This window comes from Octopus bimaculoides, chromosome 18 (assembly GCF_046866305.1).
Source record: "Octopus bimaculoides isolate indiv1 chromosome 18, ASM4686630v1, whole genome shotgun sequence".
Classification (NCBI taxonomy): domain Eukaryota; kingdom Metazoa; phylum Mollusca; class Cephalopoda; order Octopoda; family Octopodidae; genus Octopus; species Octopus bimaculoides.
Genome location: NC_142945.1, coordinates 45,680,228 through 45,705,530, shown reverse-complemented (window position 1 = coordinate 45,705,530; position 25,303 = coordinate 45,680,228). Strand labels below are relative to the sequence as shown.

The 25,303-nt window shown below is 33.6% G+C and overlaps 1 protein-coding gene across 11 annotated transcripts in view; it reads right to left on the bottom strand.

Annotated features, from left to right (window-relative positions):
* The window catches only part of LOC106874003 (Kv channel-interacting protein 4), a 484,491-nt gene that overhangs the window by 238,102 nt on the left and 221,086 nt on the right, over window positions 1-25,303 (bottom strand). Inside the window, exon 1 of one of the 11 annotated variants that reach the window (XM_052974222.2) lies at window positions 24,376-24,445. The exons of 6 other annotated variants lie outside the window; for them this stretch is intronic. In XM_052974222.2, coding sequence (XP_052830182.1) covers window positions 24,376-24,430 — 55 coding nt within the window. In that variant the 5' untranslated portion in view covers window positions 24,431-24,445. Of the gene's footprint in view, window positions 1-7,215; window positions 7,587-14,458; window positions 15,108-24,375; window positions 24,446-25,303 lie in introns of those variants that run through there. 4 more of the 11 variants (XM_089366105.1, XM_089366108.1, XM_089366102.1 and 1 more) reach the window with 4 other exon arrangements.

Below are 25,303 nucleotides of genomic sequence, written 5' to 3'. Positions count from 1 at the left end.
ATTTGAACTCAGAATGTAAAGACAAATGAAATGCCACTAAGCATTTTGCCCAACATGCTAATGATTCTGCCATCTTGAATAATAATAATAATGATAGTCTTCACAGTGAGGCTCAGAATCAAGGGTAGTTGAAGCTATAAGATGCTACTACAAATAACTTATGGGTTCATACATAATATCTTCTTCCTAATTCCGTCCCGTGTTCTTGGGTAAGGCAACGATGAACATAACTCTATAGAAGCCGACCATTATCAGCATTGAAACTAATGCATAAAAGATAAATATTTTGTAACTTTACATTGTCTAGCTGAAATTAAGGAGACTTTTTACTTAAGAGGAATAGCTTTCATCAGGTTATATGTTCACAATAATGCCCTACATAAAAATCCATCAATAATATTCCAAATATTATACATACAGAACATTCTTTTAATGACCTTAATGTGAGAATACAAAATAATATTCATTTTCCTAAAATATTAAAATTTTCTTCGTAAAATTTTATAAAATATTATTGCAATATTCATAATTGTAAATATTCAACTGCTACAGAATTCGAGCATGTTTTAATGAAAACCAGCTGAAAGAGAATCTGTCCGAAGCTACATTAATGGAAGTCTATATGGAAATAAACATTTCTTAAGGAATAGATTAACAGACTTTTCTAAATCACTTTTTAATGTTAAATTACTGAGTGCGTTAACATGGTTGTTTTTATCGAAGATCAATAATGAATACATCTGTATGTCTTCTGCAGTATCATTGAACATGTGTTCATTCATACAACTATTAATTTATTGATCTTTCCTAATATTATCTTGATTTTTAATAAGACCATTCTATTTATTGGATACAAATTGTTAAGCACCATTTGGTGGTGGTGATGGTGAGGGGTGCAAAGTGGGAGCGTGCATGTGTAAGGAAAAAACGTCTATGAGTATACATACAGGCTAAATATTCTTATTACCATACAGCCAAAAATTATAATCAATTGAAATGAGATCAATGAATTACTGGTACATATTTTATCAATTACTGACTATTGGAGATGTAAAATTCAGACTCAGAATACTTATATAGGTACAGGCTTAACTGTGTGGTAAGAAGCTTGCTTCTCAACAACATGGTTCTAGGTTCAGTCCCACTGCATAGCACCTTGGGCAAGTGTCTTCTACTATAGCCTTGGGCTGACCAAAGCCTTGAGAGTGGATTTGGTAGATGGAAACTAAAAGAAGCCCATTGTGTGTGTGTGTGTGTGTGTGTGTACAGGCGCACATATTTTTGTGCCTGTGTTTTGATGTAGGTAGTCCTACAGCTAGGAATGACTTTTAGTATAACTCAAGATATAAATCAAAGTAAAATAACTACAGGTATGTACCTGAGTAAACTAATAAGTTTGGTTTAGATAATCTGAATGTAAGATAAACAAACATATGTATTTTACATAGTGATAAGTCTAAGGGAAAGGACAAAAGTCTTTAGTACTAAGGAGCCTCTTGAAACCTACTCGATTGCTAAGATTTGGTTAATGTTTAGCTTGCATCTATGAGCATTGATGCTTGGTAAACATCATTGTGTGTGATAGAATGTTCTGCATTTGGAAAGATGGATAGGGGAAAATGTTGTAGAGGATTATCAAGTTATTAAGATGTAGTTCATTGCTAAAATATAAGATGTAGGTGTGACTTGTACATCTAATTAAGTGTAGAGCAAACAAGTTTAAAGAAGCAAAGGCTGTTGTAGGACAAAGTACATTAAAGATCAGAAATTGTTGTTAAATAACTAGATTAATCTTTCTGAAGGAGATGGATATTTAGTCAACCAAGTATTACATACTTAAGTTTACATGTGTTAGTGTGGAGTGCACTATAATAGCTGAAGCTTGTTTCATCCTGTTTACTAATCACACTGATTTAGTTAGTCAAGAAGTTTGCTGATTAACAGATTAAGACGGATATAGCCAAACGTGTTGGGGTGGGGAGCACCACCAACACTGCTGATACAAGCAGCAGCAGCAGTAGTAATAATATTTTCTAATATTGATTCTAAATGTTGGCACAGGGCCAGCAATTTCAGGGAAGGGGTTAAGTTGGTTACATTAACCCCAGTACTTGACTGGTACTTATTTTATCAAACCTGAAAAGGATGAAAGACACAGTTGACCTCAAAACATGAAGACAGATGAAACACCATTAAGCATTTTGTCTTATGTGCCAAAGATTCTGCCAGCTTGCCACCCTATAATACTTTCTAATACTAATACTAATACTAATACTAATACTAATACTAATAACCTTAATTGAACGAAAATGTCTGTAATTTGATAAATATCTCAGTTCTCTCTGATCAAAATATAGAGGTGGAGAAACTGAGTGCTAGGAAATTATAATTGAAATCTAGGGATGTGGGGCATGAAAATAGAACAGTGCCAGTAATAATAGGGGCAAGGGCTCTAGGTATGAAAACATAAGACTGAATATGAGAAAATAGACAGGAAAAACAACAGTGGAACGTCCTCCTGGTATCAAACAGGGAACCCCACGGATTCAGAATGATCCTTATTACTGAGGCAGTGTATCTTCTCTTAGATGTGTTCTCCATCTTATTGGTGTACTTTGAGAGTAGACCCATTCACTTATGGCATTCTTGTAGCTCTTCGTAGAAGGAGGTAAGATCTCTCTTTTCATCATAACTTTCCTCTCTAAGACAAATTGATAAGGGGTTAACTGAAGAAGGAAATGCTGCTCCTTAGTCCTTATAAATTTGTCTAACATAGGACCTTTTCTACTATAGCCACCAGACACAGGAAGACCACTTGCCCTTATGTCCAAAGGAAGGTGACAGGTCAAGTTTCATGATAGACTTGGTGCTAATAATGATAATAATAGACAGGAGCAATGCCAAATCAAAGATAATTACAAAACCAAAATAAATGAGAAATGAAAATAACATCAAGTCTAGACTCTGCAATTGTTATAAAGAGATGACTGACCACATCATTTATGACTGTCCAATAATTTCTAAGTGTGAGTATTTTTGGATTCATGACTGATTCAGTAGCTATGTCCATCAGGCTAAAGTTTTGCATTGGGGGAAGGGCACAATCCCCTTATGAGAAAAACTAGCTTCTGATGACTGAAAGGGGTCGGAGAAATTGCTATGTTTAATAAAATCTCAATGTTTTCCAACTTTTTAAACTTGGCAATACTACCTTTTAATCTTTACACATCTTTTTGTCTTGAAGGACTTAATTGAACAAATAGACCCCAGCATTTATTTATTGTTTTTTTTAAAGTCAGGTACATATTCTGTGGGTCTCTTTTTGCAAATTGCAAAGTTATGGGACATAAACAAACCAACACTGGTTGTCAAATGGTTTTAGGTGACAAAGACACACACACACAAAAACACATACACTTAAGCATATTCCAAAAGGAGGATGTCATTGTTAATATGGGGAATTGGGATGGACGGGTAGAAATAAAGGTGAGAAGAAGAGGAGGTGAGATGAGTGTATTTGAATGCTTGCATAGAGGTGGCACCAAACTAGCTGGGGCTCTATCAGTCAAGTGGCTTTTCTTCAAATGAAGTCTAGGATGTCTCTGCATCCAGTCGCATTGTCTTGGATGTGAGAGCAATATTTCATTGGATGTCTCACCTATGTTTTTGATGTTGATGATGGTGATGATGAAGATGATGATGATAATGGTTTCAAATTTTGGTACAAGACCAATATTTTGGGGGGAAGGGAATAAGTTGATTACATCAACCCCAGCGTTCAACTGGTACTTATTTTTATCAACCCTGTAAGAATGAGAAGCAAAGCCAAAACTTGGCAGCATTTGAACTCAGAATGTAATGACGGATGAAATGCTGCTAAGCATTTTGCCTGGCACAGTAATGATTCTGTCAGCTTACTGTCTCAACAACAACAGTAGTAGCAACAACAACAACAAAAATCCTTTGTACTGTAGGTACAAAATCTGAAATTTTTGCGGAAGGGGCTAGTCAATTACACTGGCCCCAGTGCTCAACTGGTACCTATTTCATCAACTCTGAAAGGATGAGATGCAATGCTGACTTCGACAGAATTTGAACTCAGAATATATAGATGGATGAAATGCTGCTAAGCTCACTGCCAATCATCATCATCCTTTAACGCCTGTTGTCCATGCTGGCATGGGTTGGACGGTTTGACCGGGCTGGCATGCTGGAAGGTTGCAACAGACTCCAGTCCGATTTGGCATGGCTTTCTATGGCTGGATGCCCTTCCTAATGCCAACCACTCTGAGAGTGTAATGGACGCTTTTATGTACCACCGATATGTATAATAATAATAATAATAATAATAATAATAATAACAATAACAATAACAATAATAATAATAATAATAATAATAATAATAATAACAATAATGATAATAATAATAATAATAAAAATAATAATAACGGTTTCAAATTTTGCCACAAGGGCAGCCATTTTAGGGAAGGGAGTAAGTTGATTACATCGACTCCAGTGTTCAACTGGTACTTATATTATCAACCCTGAAAAGATGAAAGGCAAAAGTCAACTGTGGTGGAATTTGAACTTAGAATGTAATGACGAATGAGATGCCGCTAAGCATTTTGCCCAGCGCAGTAACAATTCTGCCAGTTCACCATTTTAATAACAACAACAACAGCAAAAATCCTTTGTACTGCAAGCACAAGACCTGAAATTTTTGCGAAAGGGGCTAGTTAATTACAGTGACTCCAGTGTCAATAGGTACTCTTTTACTCTTTTACTTGTTTCAGTCATTTGACTGCGGCCATGCTGGAGCACCACTTTTAGTCGAGCAAATCGATCCCAGGACTTATTCTTTGTAAGCCTAGTATTTATTCTATCGGTCTCTTTTGCCGAACTGCTAAGTTACGGGGACGTAAACACACCGGTATCCGTTGTCAAGCGATATTGGGGAACAAACACAGACACCCAACACATATACACACACACACACACACACATATATATACATACATACGACAAGCTTCTTTCAGTTTTCGTCTACCAAATCCACTCACAAGGCTTTGGTCGGCCTGAGGCTATAGTAGAAGACACTTGCCCAAAACTGCCACGCAGTGGGACTGAACCCGGAACCATGTGGTTGGTAAGCAAGCTACTTACCACACAGTCACTTCTATGCCTACATATTTTATCAACCCTAAAAATATGAATGGCAATGTTGGCTTCATTCGAAATTAGAATATAAAGATGAATGAAATGCTGCTAAGCTCACCGCCAATAATAATAATAATAATAATAATAATAAAAATAATAATGATAACAATAATAATGAAAATAATTGCGATAGTGTCATTTAGGTCAGAGTGTAAAAGGTGCTATCCTATCTGCTTACTGATATATGGTTTAAAGAAAATGTAAAGCCAATCTGTTAATGAATATTTACATATTAATTCAAGTTATTATGAATCACTAATGTTAAATAAATGACAACAAACAAATTCCTCCTGTAAATTCAAGGTGTGAAAGAATTCTATTCAATACCGAATCTATAGAATATAAGAAATAAACGCAAATAAACTTGCAAAAATGTTAAACTGAAATTAACTTCCAGTTTCCAAAGCAACAACAAGATTCATTGCTGTACGTGTAGAACAAGATAAAAACTATGACAGGTTTTAAGCAGCATGTAACAACATAATATAACATGTTTCGCAAAATACAAACATCTCCCAAAGACCCATATATATATTATAAGAGTATGGGAGAACAATGGATGCAGGAGTAATAAAATGTTAAGGAAATCTGTGAACAGAAGAGATGGAAAGGTTGGGAATAAATTGAGTATGGCATATCTGTCTGCCTGTCTGTCTATCTATCTATCTTTTCTTTTACTCGTTTCAGTCATTTGACTGTGGCCATGTTGGAGCACCACTTTGAAGGGATTTTAATCGAATGAATCGACTCCAGGATGTATTCTTTGTAAGGTTAGTACGTAATCTGTCATTCTCCTTTGCTGAACTGCTAAGTTACAAGGCTATAAACACACCAGTATCAGTTGTCAAGCAATGGTGGTGGTGGTGGGGGGAACAAACACACACACATACATATATATATATATATATATATATATATATATATATATATATATATATATATATATATATATATATATATATATATATATATGCACACACATACACTATGGGCTTCTTTCAGTTTCCGCCTACCGGATTCACTCATAAAGCTTTGGTCAGCCCGAGGCTATAGTAGAAAACACTTGCCCAAGGTGCCACACAGTGGGACTGAACCTGGAACCATGTGGTTCGGAAGCAAGTTTCTTACCACACAGCCATACCTGCGATATATATATATATATATATATATATTAGATGTGGAAAGAAATTGAGACAGAATCTGGGCATTAAAGACATCAACTAAAGTGTGCAGGGGAGACAACTGCATGGTATGACATGTGATGCAAGTTGGTGATATGTGCTCATGGAAACCATTCCACATACCAAGTGTAGGAGGTACCAATGAGGGGTGAAATTATATGTCATTATGCGAAAATATATAATAAAGAAGTGGGTGGGATATGTCATGATGGAGACCAATTCAACCATGTCAATGAAAATAAACATAGTGAGATGCTGGTGGTGGTGGTGGTGGTGGTGATGAAATAAGTGGTGGTGGTGGTGATGAAATAAGTGGTGATGATGAAAGATGTGATAGTGGTGGTGGGGTCATTGTATGTAATTAATTAATTAATTATTACTTAGAAATAGAAACAGAACTCTAGAAATATTTGTTTAGGAATTAATGTTATAATTTAATTTTAAAAAAAAATGGTGGTGGTGGTGGTGGAATTTAATCTGCTTATTCATGATTTAGTTCAGTAAATTCCTTTAAAAGTATCATCAGACTGGATTATAATTAATAAAAACAATATTATTCCCCCCCTTTTCTTTCTCCTGCAACAGTGCAATAAAACAATATTCATTGAATGTAATTAGATAATTATTGGAATAAGATTTTTTAAATATACAATAAGATAAAATAAAACTAATATTTTAATCATGACATATTTCAAATGGATGTTAACAAGCAATATGATATCACATTCGGTTTCTAAAAATCAAAACAAAACAAACATATTAGAAACAAGACATGCAGACAGAACCGAGATATATGCATCTTGTGTGAAAAACTTACGGCTGGATATTGCAGAATTAGAATCACGGCATGGATCTTGGAACTTTCTAAAGCACCATGACTGTATCCAATGACTAATTTTTCTTTTAATATCTTTCCTCAATTTAGGATTTAAAAGGTCTTTCACACCAAGCACCTCCATCTCAATCAGTGTTTTCACTTTTTTGCTCTCACCAAACTTTTCATTCTGACTTATATCTACTTTTGATGTTTTTTTTCTGTTTTTTTTTTCTTGAAAAGTTTTCGATAATTATGTCTATCTGTCCAGTTGGTTGGCTATCTTTTGTATTTGTTTTTTTTTTTGTTTTTAATTTGCTTTGTAGTATTTTTCCTTCTTTCCTCCTGTCTATATACATCTATAATTTTCCTTTGATGGCTATTATTTGCTATTGCCAAGCCAATTAGTGAATTGGCATCCCAAAGCTTATTGGTTCAGCTTCGTCTGTCAATCTGACATGATGATATGTATCTATTCATAGTGAGCAGATTGCTTCCACTGCCATCAGTGTGTGAATGAAATCCCAATGTAGAAAGTTCAGAGAATAACTTAAGCAGACATAGTTACATAGGCTATATAACAGAGACGGGTATGTGTGTGTGTGAAAGAGAAAATGAGAGACAGAAAGTGTATATATTTATGTAAATATAATATATATGTACGTATATATATATATATATATATGTGAAACAGTAAAACATGAAATGAGAGTAAAAACTATAATTTCAGACTATTCCTCAGTTGGGGAGAGTGATAACTGAATTCCTGTTAGAAAATAATAAAAGAATAGGTTTCCCCCTTCATTTCTACTGATGTTTGACTAAAGTTCATTTGAGTCTTAGTTGTCCGAAAGTAAAAAGAGAAAAATTTCAAAATAGATTAAATCAATAGGATCGATAATGATTTTTGTAGCAAAGTAATTGTTGACATGTGTAAGTGTGTGTGTGTGTGCGCATGCACACATATTTGCATATATGTTTATACATACATGCACAAAATATGTTTGTGTATGTATATATACTTACATGATAATACATGCATACACATACACTCATATATATATATGTGCACAAATACACACACACATACATAAGCATATATAGATTACATTCAGACACATAAAGTTGTATATATATATATATGTGCATGCACAATTTCACCAACCCATTTCTCCTTGAGAGAAAAAGTGTGTGTGTATGTGTGTGAGTGTACATGTGGTCAAACATCTATAACTAATATTTATTACCAATATGTCTATGTGTGTGTATATATGTAGTTAATTATGTAAGCAGTCTTACACATGGCTACACCATGCATATATATATATATATATATATATACACACTCTGATATGCACACATACACAGACATTTTCACATCTTCTCAATCTTGCCATGCATATCCATCCAAAGGGAATAAATCAATTTCCTTTCAGGTAAAATATTTGGCAGACTGTCTAGAAAAAAATAAATAAAACACAAAAAAAAAAATCTGTATATATATAAAAAAAAAAATTGAAAATAAATATAAAATCAAATCTTAGATATAGGAGTTAATAATAATAATAATAATAATAATAATAAATATTAAGAAAGGAAAGAAACAATGAAAGTGAACAAAAAAAGGGAAGGAAACCTGCAGAAATTAGGTTGAATAATAAATCGATCTTTTGATTTCAACAGACTTGTATAGTTTTGTACTTTACAGTAAGATAAAGCAATTATTTTAATTATTTCACACAAAATAAAGAAAACTCTGCTACTCCCATACTCTCTCTGTCTTACTTGATAGGTGAGCCAATTCATGTGAATTCCTAAGATTGCCTCCTTTTTGCTGCAGCGAGTAATACATTCAGTCTACAATCACATCACGAATAACAATCAAGCCAGTAAATTATGCCTGGTGAAAAGGTCTGTCAGCTTAGCTATATTTATAAGAAAATTTTATTAACCCAAAGAAAGGCTTCTTAAATACTCCACTGACTATATTTATCCACATCTTGGCAACAAAAGCAGGTCAGAAAACACTTGTTTTGTTTTGTTTTTGTTATAGCAGTGTAGTCTTTTGCTTGCATTTATTGAGTCTGTACTTTAGAATAACTTGTTTACAAGTGCTGGCACTAATAGGCAAGCCTTTACTCACCCAGCATTTATTTTACAACCAGTGAACCAACACAGGCACTGTCATTCTTTCGTTTCTCCTATCATGAGAATACCACAGTCACAGCTCATTTGAATTGTGCAACCACCCTCACCCAGTTGATACCCTTGTCTCTTTCCATTATACAAAGCATCTTGCTTCAATATTTCCATTCAAACTGTACCTTTCAAAACCTCTCTGTCAACATTAATTAAAAAATTTCTCTCCAATCTGCAGGGTTTCAGCTCATCATCACCTAAATCAGCCCCATCAAGATATCCCCTTTGCTAAAGGCTATGAGAACTTTAAAAATTGTTTGTCAAGCTATTAAAAAAAGGCAATGGGAAATTGTCTCCAAATATTGTCTCTCGAACCTTTACAATATGGTGAGGTATTTAGTGGTGCTTCAACACTGCAGTCAATGGGTTAGCTATTAAAAGAAATATATAAAATACTTGTAGAGAACAATGTAAGTGAAAATACATTATTCTGCTGTCTTAAAAAAAAAAAAAAACTGTTGGTCTGTGCCACCAAGCAATAACAACATGAATAAAAAACAATTTTATGATGATCAAGATATGGTTTTTGTTGCTAATAATGTGAAGAACTAATATGTTTAAAAAAAAAATCGTAAAAAATAAAAATGTATTATGTTTTAGGTTAATAGCTTTAGTGTGTTCTGAAAAATCACTACTAACAGACTACAAAAAGACAGTTGAGCCACTGTATTACTAGAGAGGACAAATTAAAAAATTACAAAAAAAAATATGACAAATTTTTCACAGAGATATTCAATCTCTTATTGTGCCTTTCACAAAGGAAAAGCCATATAAAGTGCATATATCAGATTTTGGAAATCACGCCATAGTGACTTGCTGGGTTTACTAGGAAAAAAAAAAAGGAAAAGGTAGGAAAACCATAGGGGAAAGCAAGGAAGTAAGGAAAGAGGGGAAAAAAATTGAATGAACTGAAAGTAAAGGCTGGAAAGTTTTCACCAAAAACAAAAATAAACAAAAAAAAAAAAAAAGAATGGTACCCTGCTCTCCTGTAATACTTGAACTTGAGGGTAATTTAAACATAAACTGTGGTCAATTTGATTTTATACTGAATCTAAAAGATGATAAAACAAGTATTGTCCAGATTGAGAAGCTAGAGGGTCAATACCCAACAGGGTAGAAGGCTGTCTTTTGACAGCTATGGGATCTCTGTCCATGAAGTTTGGGACTTTTCAAAGCTTAGTTAAAGCCAAAACGTTCATGGGCAATTTCAGAGATTATAGTTTGCAGAAAGTGATCTCAGTGAAATGTGTTCAGAGTCGATGGGGTTTTCTGATCTAATCTTGGTGATCGTTTCTCATCCATGTCAGTGGGTAGCTTGACATTGTTTTCTTTTTAAAAATTTAATTGACCTGTTTCAATTAAATTTATGTTCTACTCCCACCTAACACATTTATAGATACATCTAACATGCTTTATAATCCTTTTAGTAATGGGCTCTTGTGGCAAATGAAGAAAGGATTGTTGTTGTTATTATTGCTATTAAAAGTGGGTGACAGATACCAAGGTGGGTGGAGTGTTAGACAAAATGCTGTGGAGTATTTAGAAACCTTTATAGACATGAGTGTTTGTATGCTGCCGTGGCTCTTCAGCTTGCAGCACAAATTTGGATCAATTTGTAACACCTTTAATTGTTACAATCAGCAAAATACAAAGAATGAAGTATAACAATGGATGGAAAAGTATAGAGAACAAACAAGCTGGATATTTTTAATCTTTTCAGAAACTGCATGACAAACAGTGACAATAATTACCATTTTTGGAACCCTTTTAACTTTTACATACAGTTTGGTACACACACTTTTACATACAGTTTGGTACACACACTTTTACATACAGTTTGGTACACACACTTTTACATGCATGTTAGTTTAGGATAAGATGCCCTTGTGGATAAATCTTGTTACTGATGAAAATTTTTTTCCCTCCAAATGAAGTCTATGGACCATGAAGTTACAGTCAGTTTCCTCATTATGCAGCCATTCTCCAAGAAGAAAATGTTTGTCTTTTATATCATGAGCCAACTTAATTTTTACTTTCAAAAAGTTTTAAAAGTCAAATTAAAATTTGTGAATGGTAGAAATTATAGGCACAGGCACTCTCAACTATACAGTTCCGAGTTCAGTCCCACTGTGTAGCACATTGGGAAGTGTCTTCTATATCCTGAGGTTGACCAGACTTGTGAGTGGAATTGGTAGACAGAAACTGAAAGAACTTCCCTGATTTTTTACCAACATTTTAATAGAGTTCAGTTTTTTGCTTGTCTAGCTTTCAGTATATTTTTCCAGTATATTGTTTCTGCTCGCTTTTGGTTTTGTTTGTTCTTCTTTCTTTCTAGTTATGTACATGCCTTCAAACATCATTTCAGTCTTTTTTTCTTTTACATGTTTCAATCACTAGACTGTGGCCATGTTGGGGCACTACCTTGATGAATTTCTAGCCAAATGAATCAACCCCAGCACTTATTTTTTGTTAAACCTGGTACTTACTCTATTGGTCACTTTTGTCAAAATGCTAAGTTACAGGGACGTAAACACACCAACACCAGTTGTTAAGTGGTAGTGGGGGACAAACACAGACAGAAAGACACACATGTCGAATTAAATACACAACCGAAAGAGCTACTAATAGTTTCATGCAATCATAATAATTTTACAGGCATATTTACAAAATACATCCTGTATCTTAAAGCAATCATTCAGGATCTAAGAATAAACACAGAGCTATATTAAATTTCCTACATACATTTCATCATTATGGTAGTTCAGAGTACATAAATATTTTTATATACTTTACAACTTTTATATTAATGCATGCGTGCAGGTATGCACACACACACATACACACAGAGAGATACACACAAGTACACTCTATTTTATAGATGCCAAAACAAACTTCATAAACTGTTACTCAAAGTTTCATGCAACCGAAATTCATCAGACAGCTGTGATAATTCAGTCTTATAAAATAAATTTTTAAATATTTTTTTGTGTGTGTATATTCTTTTATTCTTGTTTCAGTTATTTGACTGTGGCCATGCTGGATCACCATCTTAAAGGGTTTTTTGGTTGAAGAAATTGACCCTGCTCCCTAGGATTTATTCTTTGTAAACCTAGTACATATGCTATCAGTCTCTTTTGCCAAATTGCTAAGTTACGGGGATGTAAACACACCAACATCAGTTGTCAAGTGATGGTGGGGGAACAAACACAGACAGAAAGACACACACGATGGACTTCTTTCAGTTTCTGTTTACCAAATCCACTTACAACGCTTTGATCAGCTGAAGGCTATAGTAGAAGACACTTGCCCAAGATGCTATGCAGTGGGACTGAACCTGGAACCATGTGGTTGGGAAGCAAGCTTCTTACCACACAGCCATGGCTACACCTATATATTGAAACATTTACATATATATATTGATATATTATCTTATATGGATACACACACACACACACATGGTGTGTGTATGTGTGTGGGGATGTGAATGTGTGTTCAGGAGGAGAGGGAGAAGGGATAAATAGGGACTCACACACATGCATACATTCATACATATACTTAAACACACATCATTTGAAACAATCTCGATCAGTGACTTCATATCTGGGAGAGAAGAGTTCTATATATTATAATACTGCTGAAATCACGAACCAAGTAACAAAGCTGAGAAAATTGTATGGATTGTGAATGTGATTTTGCTCAATATTATTTACACGTCTAAAACAAATTAAGTAGAAAATAACAAAAACAAACAAACAAAAAAAAAACAAAAGTAAAAGTGTAGAGAAAGTTTCTGTAACTTCATTTATGTTGAATTGGTATGATTCCCTGTTTGAGTCATTTCACTTCATTTATTTTGCTGTTGGCTTTACGAAAATCACTAAAGATCACTTGAGATCCCATTTCTCATTTCCTTATAAATGTTTACTTCTCTGCCTATAGGCCAAATTAGGTACAAATTCTGCTTTTTTTAATTTTTTTTTTTTTTATATTTGAAGTGCAAATCAAATATATATAGACTGAAATAAAATGACAACGTTATATGAACTTTATACATCATGTGCACCAAACAAATGCACATACAGTCTCTCATAAACATACCCATATATATATGAATATATATAAGCATATATATATATATATGCACATATACATAAGTGTGTGTGTGTATGTATATATATATATATATATATATATATATAGTGACATAGGGTAGTATAGTTTGCATGAAACATTGTCTGATGTATATGTTTTTACTAATTTTTTAAAACCAAAATAATGCCGGTTATAAAAATTAATATTACCTGTTGATTGATGGTTTGTACTCCTAAGTGGTATTTCAGTATATTTACATAAGTGTGTATGTGTGTGTGCATATGTATGTGTGTGAGGTATATGTGTGTGTGTGTGTGTGATTAAGTTGATTTTTTATATTACATATAACTTGACATAAAGACAAGCATTAATATATCACACACACACACACACACACACACACACACATATATATATATAAATGAATATAAATGCACACACACACATGTAAATGAAAAATTATTATCCAACTTGCTTTTATAATTACTTTTTATAAAGCTACATATATATATATATATATATATATATATATATATATATATATATATAAAGAAAAATAAGAAAGCAGTGATAAATCAATTAATAATTATATCTATTAATTACAAAACTAGAGATAATCTCTAATTATTACCTCATTTTTGAATATTAAATCTAATATTCAAAATAAATAATAGGTAAATTCATTGGATATTAACCTTTAATTGAACTATATATTACATCTCTCTCTCTCTCTATATAAGAATCAACATCACCTCATGGACCTATTTCTACACATCAGTTATAAATATGACAATAAGAAAATCACATCTATTTGTCCATACACATATGAAACATGAAGCAAGATGAGCAAAAAAAAACAAAGAAAGGCTGTCAATGAATGATTAATTACTAAACACAGAAACAAACTTTATAATATAAAAACTGTTAAAATGAGTCAAATTTGAAATGAAAATACCGTATTTTTTATGAGCGGATTCAACTGCAACGTGAGTTTGCACATTTGTGTGCATACTGTCCTTACTCTGGTGGCCGGAAGAAACGAAAAAGTAAGCCAGTCTGATTCTGAAGTTTGACTCGAAGAGATTAAGAGATTAGTGAGTCTGGATTCTAGATTTTGATTTCAGACCAGAGAACTGTGAATGTCAAGAACTGCAGATTATCAAATCAGGTCAGAAGAAATTTAGACCTAATTATGAGTTTTATAAGTGAGTCCGAATTGTAGATTTGTCCAGTTGGAATGTGAACATCAATGAGTCTTGGATAGTTTAGCTCCTTTTATTTATAAAGTATCCACTTACATTTCAACTTTCAAATTGAAATAGTCTCAAAAACCAAGATAAAAAAGACAACTGCAGCTTAATGTTTCTATTTTTATTGTATTGAAATTTGTTATGTTTTTTTTTGTTATAGATTGATCATCCTCTTATTTTGTAGTTATGTTAATTTTATTTCTATTTGTGTGTGTGTGTGTCTTGCTCACTACATGTGTGTGAGTGTGTATCACTTTCTTTCTCTCTCTCTCTCTCTCTCTCTCTCTCTTATACACTCCTTCTCTCTCTCTCTCATATATTCTCGCTCTCTCTCTCACACAAGTCTCTTTCTCTCTCATATATTCTCGCTCTCTCTCTCTCTCTCTCATATTCTCGCTCTCTCTCTCTCTCTCTCTCATATTCTCGCTCTCTCTCTCTCTCTCTCATATTCTCGCTCTCTCTCTCTCATATTCTCGCTCTCTCTCTCTCATATTCTCGCTCTCTCTCTCATACTCTCTCACTCTCTCTCTCACACAGTCTCTTTCTCTCATATACACTCCCTCTCTCTCTTATACACACTCTCACCCTCTCTCTCACACAAGTCTCTCTCTCTCTCATATGTTCTCGCTCTCTCTCTCTCATATATTCTCGCTCTCTCTCTCATATATTCTTGCTCTCTCTCTCATACTCTCTCTCTCTCTCTCATATATTCTTGCTCTCTCTCTCTCATACTCTCTCTCTCTCTCTCTCTTACACAGTCTCTTTCTCTCATATACACTCTCTCTCTCTCTTATACACGCTCTCTTGCTCTCTCTCTCTCATACTCTCTCTCTCTCCCTCTCTTGCACACAGTCTCTCTCTAGTTACCTTAGATTAAACTTGATCAGTAGATACATATCCAGTTAGATTAACATCTATCTCTCTATCTTTTACCAGTTCGCATTGTCTGTTTTTGTTTTTTTTTATATTTTCCTTAATCTGCCTACCTATCTATATTTTTTTTTCTTTTCCAGTAGTTTTAAAACTAATGAAAAAAAAAAAAAAAGAACAAAACAGAAAGTAAACGGAAGAGGAATTAAAGAAGAAACAAAATAAAACTAAACAAATATAAAAAAAACCACTTTGGAATTAAAAAACAGCATAAAATACATTTCTGCAGAGGCATACATATTAGTAAAAAAAACAAACAAACAACAATAACCAAACAACAACAAAAAAAAAATAGAATAACAGAACTGTGAACTATTGTTTTTAGTTAACTCACACTTAGAAAACAAAATAGCAAGATATAAGATTCAGCAATCTTTCAATGAATCCATTGTAGCAATAAAAAATATAAAGCAAAGAATAAAATCTAAAAATAAATAATGATGATGATGATGATGATGATGATGATAAAAAGAAGTAAAATGATAATGGTTATGATGATAAAATGAAAAGAAGAAAAATGTTGAGATGATGCGAATATGGAAAATAAAACATGGAAAATTATAGAAAGACATCATCGATATGAGTGAATGAATTTTATCAGTGATTTTAAAGAAATTTCTTTTTTATCTTGTTTTTCCTTTATCAGTTTATGGAATTATAGCATTATATAGCTTATTAATTTAGAAAGGAAATCTCTCTCTCTTCTCTCTCTCACTCACTCATATATATATGTCTCTCTCCTCCTCCTCCTCTTCATGCACACATTCACACACTCTCCCACTCAATCACTCTTTCTCTCTCTCTCTCTGTCATTTCTCCTTTCTCTCTCTCTTTCTCGCTATCATTTTCTCACCCTTAGATTAAAGTTGCCCTCTGTTTTAGAATATTGATCCACGTTAACTGTGATATCTATGTGCACGTGTGTGTGTGTGTGTGGATGGATGGACGGGTGTATGCTTGTGTGTGTCTATATGTATGCATATTTGTGAGTGTGTATGTGTATGATCTATGTTTGTGTATGTGTCTACAATACAACAGCTTCTATTGACATTTTCCTCATTAATAAAAATAATGTTGATTACGACGATGATGATTATGATAATGATAGTAATGATGAAGAAGACGATGGTGTTAATGATGATGATGGTTTCTATGTTTCAGTTAAAGGAACACTGGATTAAAGTGACCTCAGTACTCGAGAGGTATCTATGAAATCAATGCCAGAAGGATGGTTGATAAGCTCAATCCTGGTTACATTTGAACTTAACTTAAGGCATTTTCCTAGCACTTGATGATCAATCCTCCGACTCCACAGCTCCAATAATGTAGTTTCTTGTATTGGAACATGGTCAGAAACTTTGGCAAGTGAACAGTCGAGTATGTATACCATGGTGTACAATAGACTGGCAGTTATTTTATCAGTAAGTAAGGATGAAAGACAAAGTCGACCTCAGCGATATTTCACTCAGAATAAAGGGACAAAACTAAATACTGTAAGGTTTTTTTTTTGTCCAACACACAAGCATATTTTTGTGGGTGAAAAACAGTCAATTGTACCAACTCCATGGGGAAATGCTCTTCCTTACAGACTCCCCAAATACAGAAACAAGAAAAAAAAAAAAAAAATTAAAAAGTCTTGGTACTGATTTTATTAACTCAGGAAAGGTAAATCAACTTTGGTGGGATTTGATCTCATAATGTAAAAGGGCATAACTTAATATCTCAAGCTATCTTATCATGTATTATAATTGCACTATACACGTCCACGTACCATGTACTATGCATCCTTATACTATATATCCATGTACTATGCAGTCAATAGTATACAAGTCAGACCTCCACTAATTTTATGCAAACTCCTTCTGGCAACATGTGTGCTTCGCTCTTGACCAATCTTTGAGACTTCCAGTTTATTGGCTCCATTATCTTTCATTTCTTTTGATCAGTAACTTCCTATCAGATTGCAGTATTACTACAAGTGTTGATGGGTCTCTTTCCGGTCTTCATTTTTATCAATTCCAGTGTGAACTAGGGTTCATTTTTGTCCTTCCTTTCACCCATCTATACACTACTATATTTGCTGCCACATCCATCAAACACCCACTCTGACACATGGCACTAAAATTATTCAAGGCAGTGCCCCAGTATGGCCACAATCTTATGAATGAAACAAGTAAAAGATTATAGATACCGGCCTATTTATGTCTGACAATATTCCTGTTCATGAATGAATTTGAGAGATGGTAAGCAAGATTGGCTTCACTCACTGCCCAGATTATTGGAAATGATCCAAACATTCCTAATAATGCCATGAACTCATAAATTATCTTCAACAACAAACATAAATCATACTAGTGTTACCGGCATCACAACTGTAAGTAAACTAAGCGACAGTATTTTACAACTTGCTGTTGTTGTAAACAAGAAAAGAAGCAGGAATATTAGGGAAAGGTGTACTGTTTGACCTCACTAATCTGTTTGGTTTCATGTAATGAAGTAAAGCTCATAGTGCAGCACACACACACACGTGTGTGTGTGTGTGTGTGTGTTAAGTTGTAATAAAAATGATTGTACATGAAGGCTTACTTGATACTTTTTGTGGAGTACATATTATTCTTTAACAAGAATAGTATTGACAGTGACTCTGAAGTTTTGACCAGCTAAGCCGTCATACTGTTCAGTCCCACTGTGCGGCACCTTGGGCAAGTGTCTTCTACTATAGCCTCGAGCTGACCAAAACCTTGTGAGTGGATTTGGTAGACGGAAACTGAAAGAAGACCGTCGTATATATGTATACACACACACACATATATATCGTTTAACGTCCGCTTTCCATGCTAGCATGGGTTATATATATATATGCATGTATGTTTGTCCCCCCAACATCACTTGACAACCGATGCTGGGGTGTTTATGTCCCCATAACTTAGCAGTTCGGCAAAAGAGACCGATAGAATAAGTACTAGGCTTACAAAGAATAAGTCCTTGGGTCGATTTGCTCGACTAAAGGCGGTGCTCCAGCATGGCTACAGTCAAATGACTGAAACAAGTAAAAGAGTAAAGAGCATGTGTGTATATATATCATTGCTATTATGTTAAACTGTCATATGTCCAAATTTTGCCAAATGCGTTTTTTTTTCAATATTTATTTTTGCATGCAATAGTCGGTTCTTTTGGTCAAACTATCGTATCCCCAGCTGCTTCAGATGCCAAGATATCAAAAATTGCCAAACGGTAGTACAACAGTTTTACTATGGTATGGTGAAAGCATTTTTTGGCTTTCTGAAAAAAACCGTTTTGGACTTACAACACCTTGCATAATAGCAATGATGTATATATTTATATATCACCAGCATCATTATTTAAAGTCCATTTTCCATGCTTGCATGGATTATATGTGTGTGTGTGTGTGTGTTTGTGCGTCTGTCTGTAAATGTAAATATATATATATATATATACATATATATACATATATATATATATATATATATATATATATATATATATATATATATATATATATATATATATATATATATCAATCAATAAATTTTTCACATCTGGATGCATCTTGATAATTAATTAATTCGTTATGAAGACTGTTGGGAGGATTGATAACAAGGTAGGTTTTATGAAGAACAAATCTGAATCATTTGCATATTCATCTAATCAAAGAAATGGTAAGACTGCAAATTTAAATGCGTTACATTATGTAATTAAATAACTTTATATTCTGAGTTTAAGTATTACCAGGATTAAATTATGATTTTTCATACCTGAGTAAATGAGTTAAGCATCAGACCAGACATATTTTTATCATAATACTTGTTAGAAATTTCCTGTGCATTGTACCGTCACTGTCTTCAAATATGTATTCTACCCACACTAAAAACAATTTCAGACTCTCAGATTCTCTTTTGTTTGGGTGATTTGAGAAGCAATGGAAAAATTTGATGCAGACATAAAATATTAATAAATTCCCAAGAGAATGATTCCTCTAAACTTAATACCAGTCAGAAGAAAGTATCTTCCTTACTATTACTGTTACTGGGAGCTTCTTTCATTAAATTCAAGAGGGCTGATAAACAAAGTTAGTTCTAAGAGAGACTGGAAATCATAATTTGGCCCTTTAGCATTTAAACAGGCCATATCAGGCCTAAATATTCTGCAGGTTTTACATTCAAACCAGACGAATCCAGCCCCTCACATCTACCATATAGTATCGTTCTAAAAAATATACTATCACATCATTGAAATTTCAAAGTTAAGAGATAATGTATGATTAATTCAAACCAATTTGAAAAAGATAAATAATATGTCTGACATAATGCTTCTTTCCAAATAGGCTTGAATTAATCATACATTATCTCTTAACTTTGAAATTTCAATGACGGGACAGTATATTTTTTAGAATGATATTGTATGGGAGGTGTGAGGGGCTGGATCCATCTGGTTTGAATGTAAAGCCTGCAGAATATTTAGGCCTGATATGGCCAGTTTAAGAGCTAAAGCAACAAAACCAAGCAGTCCATCCAATAGAGTATGATACTCTAATATCTGGCTTATCTTGACCCTGTTTTAATAACAACAAATATCGAATACCTGCTCAGAGTTTTAATCAATTGGATAAATGATGTGTATAGAGAATGGCTAAAGTGTGTCAGAAAATACAGAGGGAAATGCTTTCCCTTATCAATACAGCATTTCTGATTAATTTGATTGATTGCTGCACAGAGATTCATCAATATCAATAATGAATCTATTTATAAATCATAATTTTGCAACAATAACAACATTGTTAACTTTGGTAGAAGGCCAAATTTCGTAGAAAATAGAAAAGAAGTCTCTAACAAAGCAAAGAAGAAAGTTTAAAGAGTTCAGTATGGAGGACTTTTTACCTCAACTAAATACTATCACCACACTGCTGAAAGTAACTACAAAAAGTATGCCAGATGTTAAGTGATGATTAAGGATATCATGTTCTGATCTCATTCAAGCTTTTCTACCCTTCTCATCCCCTTCCCTTTTTAATGGTCCTTTGCCATGTGGTTTTAGGGTGTTCTGCTGGTCTTTTTCCTCTCAGGCTGCAACTTTAGTACCATCATACAATCACCTTTGACCATCTTGTCTGAGAACATGTCCAACCCAGTTCCAGCATCTGCATCTTATTATGTCACTGGTCCTGTTGATGCCCATTGTCGCCTCAGTTAGTATACTACTGGTAATTATTAATGAAAGGAAAATACTTCTACAAAGTTACCAATCAGATGTACCATGAAGTAGAACTGCAATTCCCTTAAGTTTCAATCTATTTTTGTTATTAAAAATAGAAACTGTAGTTTGTATAAGAAAAATGAAAGACTTCATATCTAAAAAAAAAAAAAATCAATTTTCTGACTGCAGTGATTATTATACTAAATATGCAACTTCTAATAGTGGATATTGTAAGGAAAGATGATCAGATTAAGCTAATCAGCTTTAAGAAACTAAGTAGGAAAACAAAAAAGTCAAATAGAACATGTTAAAATAAATATTCACTTTCAAGGTATTTCTTTTTTAAGAGTACACTTGGAAACTTAAGAGTACATGGAAATACAACGATCTGGGACTGCATTTCAGAATTACACAAATAAAAGCCAATAAAGATAGTGAACTACTGTGCACATGTGTGTGCTCACAGTCTCATAGACTTTATAATAATCTGTGAAAAAAAGTGTACAAATTTCTATGCAGCCTATCAAACAAATTCTTCTGTACTGGTGTGTTTCCACACAAACACACTGATATCATTCATATCAAAACACAGAGGGATAAGTGTATAACTTCAGAGATGAATCAACATTGATTAGTAAACTGATGTACACACAGACGCAAACGTTAGTTTTAAGAAAACAAGAGAAAACGTATTCAATATCAAGAGTAGAATATAATTTTTTTGGTTGGTCAGAACTAGGATTAACTCTGTCATGGTTGCTGGTGACCAAATGATATATAACACACACACACAGAGTCTTCAATGGTACTTTGTATAACAGTCCCATAGAAAGGGAAGTTCTGAGACATAGAACAAAGGTTTCAAATAGCCTAAATGGACAACTGAAAGAGAGCAAACACTTTCAAGAAAAGAAGAAATCAGAAAGAGAAACCAGGGCTATAGAAAATGTATAAGAGGAATCTTAAAGTGTTTCTATTAATTTAATAGAAAGTTAGCACCAGCAGAGATTACAAAGTAGGGCCATCATTTCAAGGAGACAACTCAAACTGCAGAACAACAGTTAAAACACCTTAAAAAACTTTTTCAGTATTTCACTTCCAATTTTATTGTTCTGCATCTAGAAAAAAAAAAAAAAAGCATTGCATCTCATAGCCATTGAGAAGAAACAATTGGCAAAGTGGTTGGGCTTCATTGATAGCCACCACCATATTCAACTCTAGGGATCTGAGATTGATAAGTAAGTCACTTTGCTTTCTGACTGACCCAGGCCATGTGCATTTACAGAGCTAACCCGAAGTATGACCATAGTGGATGGAGAAAAAGTGAGAGGAGTCAATCATCTGGGTTCAAAAGAAAGTGTAATATTGAGGAAGTGAGAAGGGGTCCTTAAAAAACCCCTTCAAAAGTTGCTTGGCTGTTATTTTTGCAATATTCCAACATTTCATGACATTTTCATCAGAATTATATATTTTGGAGTTTTAGGGATGAGCTTCTCAAAGCCCATCTCTTTTTGTTTTTTTCTAGATTCAGATTGGGTTGGTTGACTGACTGGGGTCAACATCGTAGTTTCACAGTCTTTGTGGAGCTTCAAAAAATAAATCTGTACTTTAGTTTCAAAACAAAAATGTCAATTAGGATTAAGTTAATCCTGTTAGTAGATGTAATGGCTCCTTCATTAATTGTAAAGTTCTTGTGTCTAGCTGTATTAAAATATAGGTCGCCTACACTTATTTGATGAAGTTTCGTAATCAGAACACACAGAGGTCGAGTAAACACGTCTTTTATAAATGCTGTCCAAATTCTGCCCAATATCTCCCTGAAGACCAAGGGCAAGAGTCCTCTCCAGTTCCCTTTCTCTGACTCACAGGTCTACACTTAGAGAAGTACCATCCACTCTTGCCATTTTTGCAACTTTCACCCACCTTACAATAAACTCACTCTAGGATAGCACTTCTCTCTTCCCCCTCAATTTCCTTTTCAAATGACACTTAAAGTCAATGAAACCCCTACCAAAGAGGAAGGTATCTGTCCTCATGCCATTCAGCCTTGTCTACCAGACTACCTTTTTCACCACAACCGCCAGGTAAAGAAAACTGCCTTGCCAGCCCAATTGAAGGAGTGGGGCAGGGCAAATAATGATAATAATAATAATAATTCTTTCTTGTATAGGCACATAGCCTGAAATTTTTGGGGAGGGAGCTAATTGATTTTATAGACCCCAGTGGTCAACTGGAAGTCATTTTTTTTACCCTGAAAGGATGAAAGGCAAAGTCAATCTCAGAGATTTTAAAATTCAGATCCTGAAGAATCATAAGAAATACTGCTAAATATTTTTTCAAAATCTATAATTCTGTCAGCTTGCCACCTTAACAATAATAACAAGAGCACTCAGAAAGTGCAAACCTCCACCAAGGTAACACCAACGTCCTCTCAACAATTAGCCAGAGATGATTTTTAAAATGAGAATATCTGAAATAAACTTGACTGCTTTCACAAATGAGAATACTAAAAATGAACCCGAGTGGCCTCAAAAATTAAGTAAAAAAAACAGGAAAAATATTCCAGAATCCTTGTCAGGTATTGGATCAATCCCAAACTCTAATTAGTTTGTGCCAGTCACGAGGCCAAACATCACTGAAAGTTTCATCCAAATCCATCGAGTGGGTCTTGAGATATCTTGTCTACGGACAAACAAACAAACATGACTGAAAAAAAATACCTCCGCCTTCGCTGAGGTGGAGGTAATAATAATAATTCTTTCTGCTAAAGGCACAAAGCCTGAAATTTTGGGGAAGGGGACTAGTAGATTACATCAACCCCAGTGTTTCACTGGTACTTAATTTATCGACCCTGAAAGGACAAAAGGCAAAGTTGACCTCAATGGAATTTGAACCCAGAATACCACTAAGCATAATAATAATCCTTTCTACTTTTGGCACAAGGCCAGCAATTTTAAGAAGTGGATGGGTATCAGATGCCTATTCTGATCCCAACGCTTTTATTGGCCCTGGAGGGGATGAAACACTGAGTTGACTCTGGCATGAATTGAACTCAGTATGTAAAGTGCCAGAACAAATACTGTGTGGTATTTGTTCTGATTCTCAAATAATTCTGCTGCTCAATAATAACAAAAAAGCAGCAACAACAACCGCAACAAAAACAAAATTGTTGATTACCAAGTAAAGTGTGTTGTACTATAATGAATAGTTAAGAACTAATCCGGAGTATTTAATTAAAACAGAAAAATCCAGTTAAGAAATAAATTAGCATATCAAACAGTTAGCAGAAAATCTAATTAATTAATAAAAAGAAATAATTAGGTAAACATACAGTCAAATTGGAGTATTTATAGAGTAATTAAAAACCCGTGCAAACATATAAAAAAAAATGTGAATGTAAGTACAGTAATGGTGGTGATGATATTAGTTTCAGAATGATTGTAGAATGGTGAATATAGGGAGATGCAAGTCTTCTTACCAGAGATTTTGCCATTAGCTGTTGCTGCTACTTGGGCTTGAACATTGGCATGCATTATCAAAAGTGAGATTTAGCTAAACAAATATTTTAGGTAAATTCCTTCATAGAATCCAGCAGAGTTTTGAAAACGACCAGCTTCAGCTGAAATCTAAGATTTAAGCTGATGCAACAGATACTGGTCAGTTAATTTCAAGCATTGAAAAATATATCATTTCTTTTCTTTTTTTTTTTTTTGGTGTGTGTTTTTCTTTCTTTTTTTCCTTTTTTTTTTAGAATCTCCTTTAAATATACTCGAGCGAAGAAAATTTTAAAAGCAAAACCAAAGTTTCATTCTGTAATAAATAGCCATCCAGTGTACGTTAAAAGTGACCCAAAACCATCTAAACACAAAATTGTTGAGAAAAATATATATTAAGCTCTCTATATCTATAATCTGTAATGGATTATCATAATATTTTGATAGGTAAAGCCTATTTGCTAAGCATCTTTGTTTTTTAATAAACAACTTCTTTTACCCTATCCATCATCCTATACAATTTATATATTCATTAAAAGAAAAATTAAAGAACGGCCATATGAAAAATAAGTGATTTTTCTGTTAATAAATCTAGCAAAATTTCGATAGTTTTCAATACAATACAAAGATCAAATATTTTTAAAATGATTGACATCCTTTTTTTATAATCCTATCAAAGATGACAACTTATCAATAATAATGATTAGAAAAACAACAAAAAAAAAAAAATAACACAGGATTATGAGAGAATATAGAGAGTTAAGAACATAGAAAGGCTGCATTATCTTACAGAGATAAAGAATAAGAGATATAAAGAACGTTTGCATTAAATTCACTAATATATTTACTCTTTGTTACTTAGGTGCCTCAACTGCCTTATCTTATTAGTTGTAAATGCTAGTGAGAAGATGT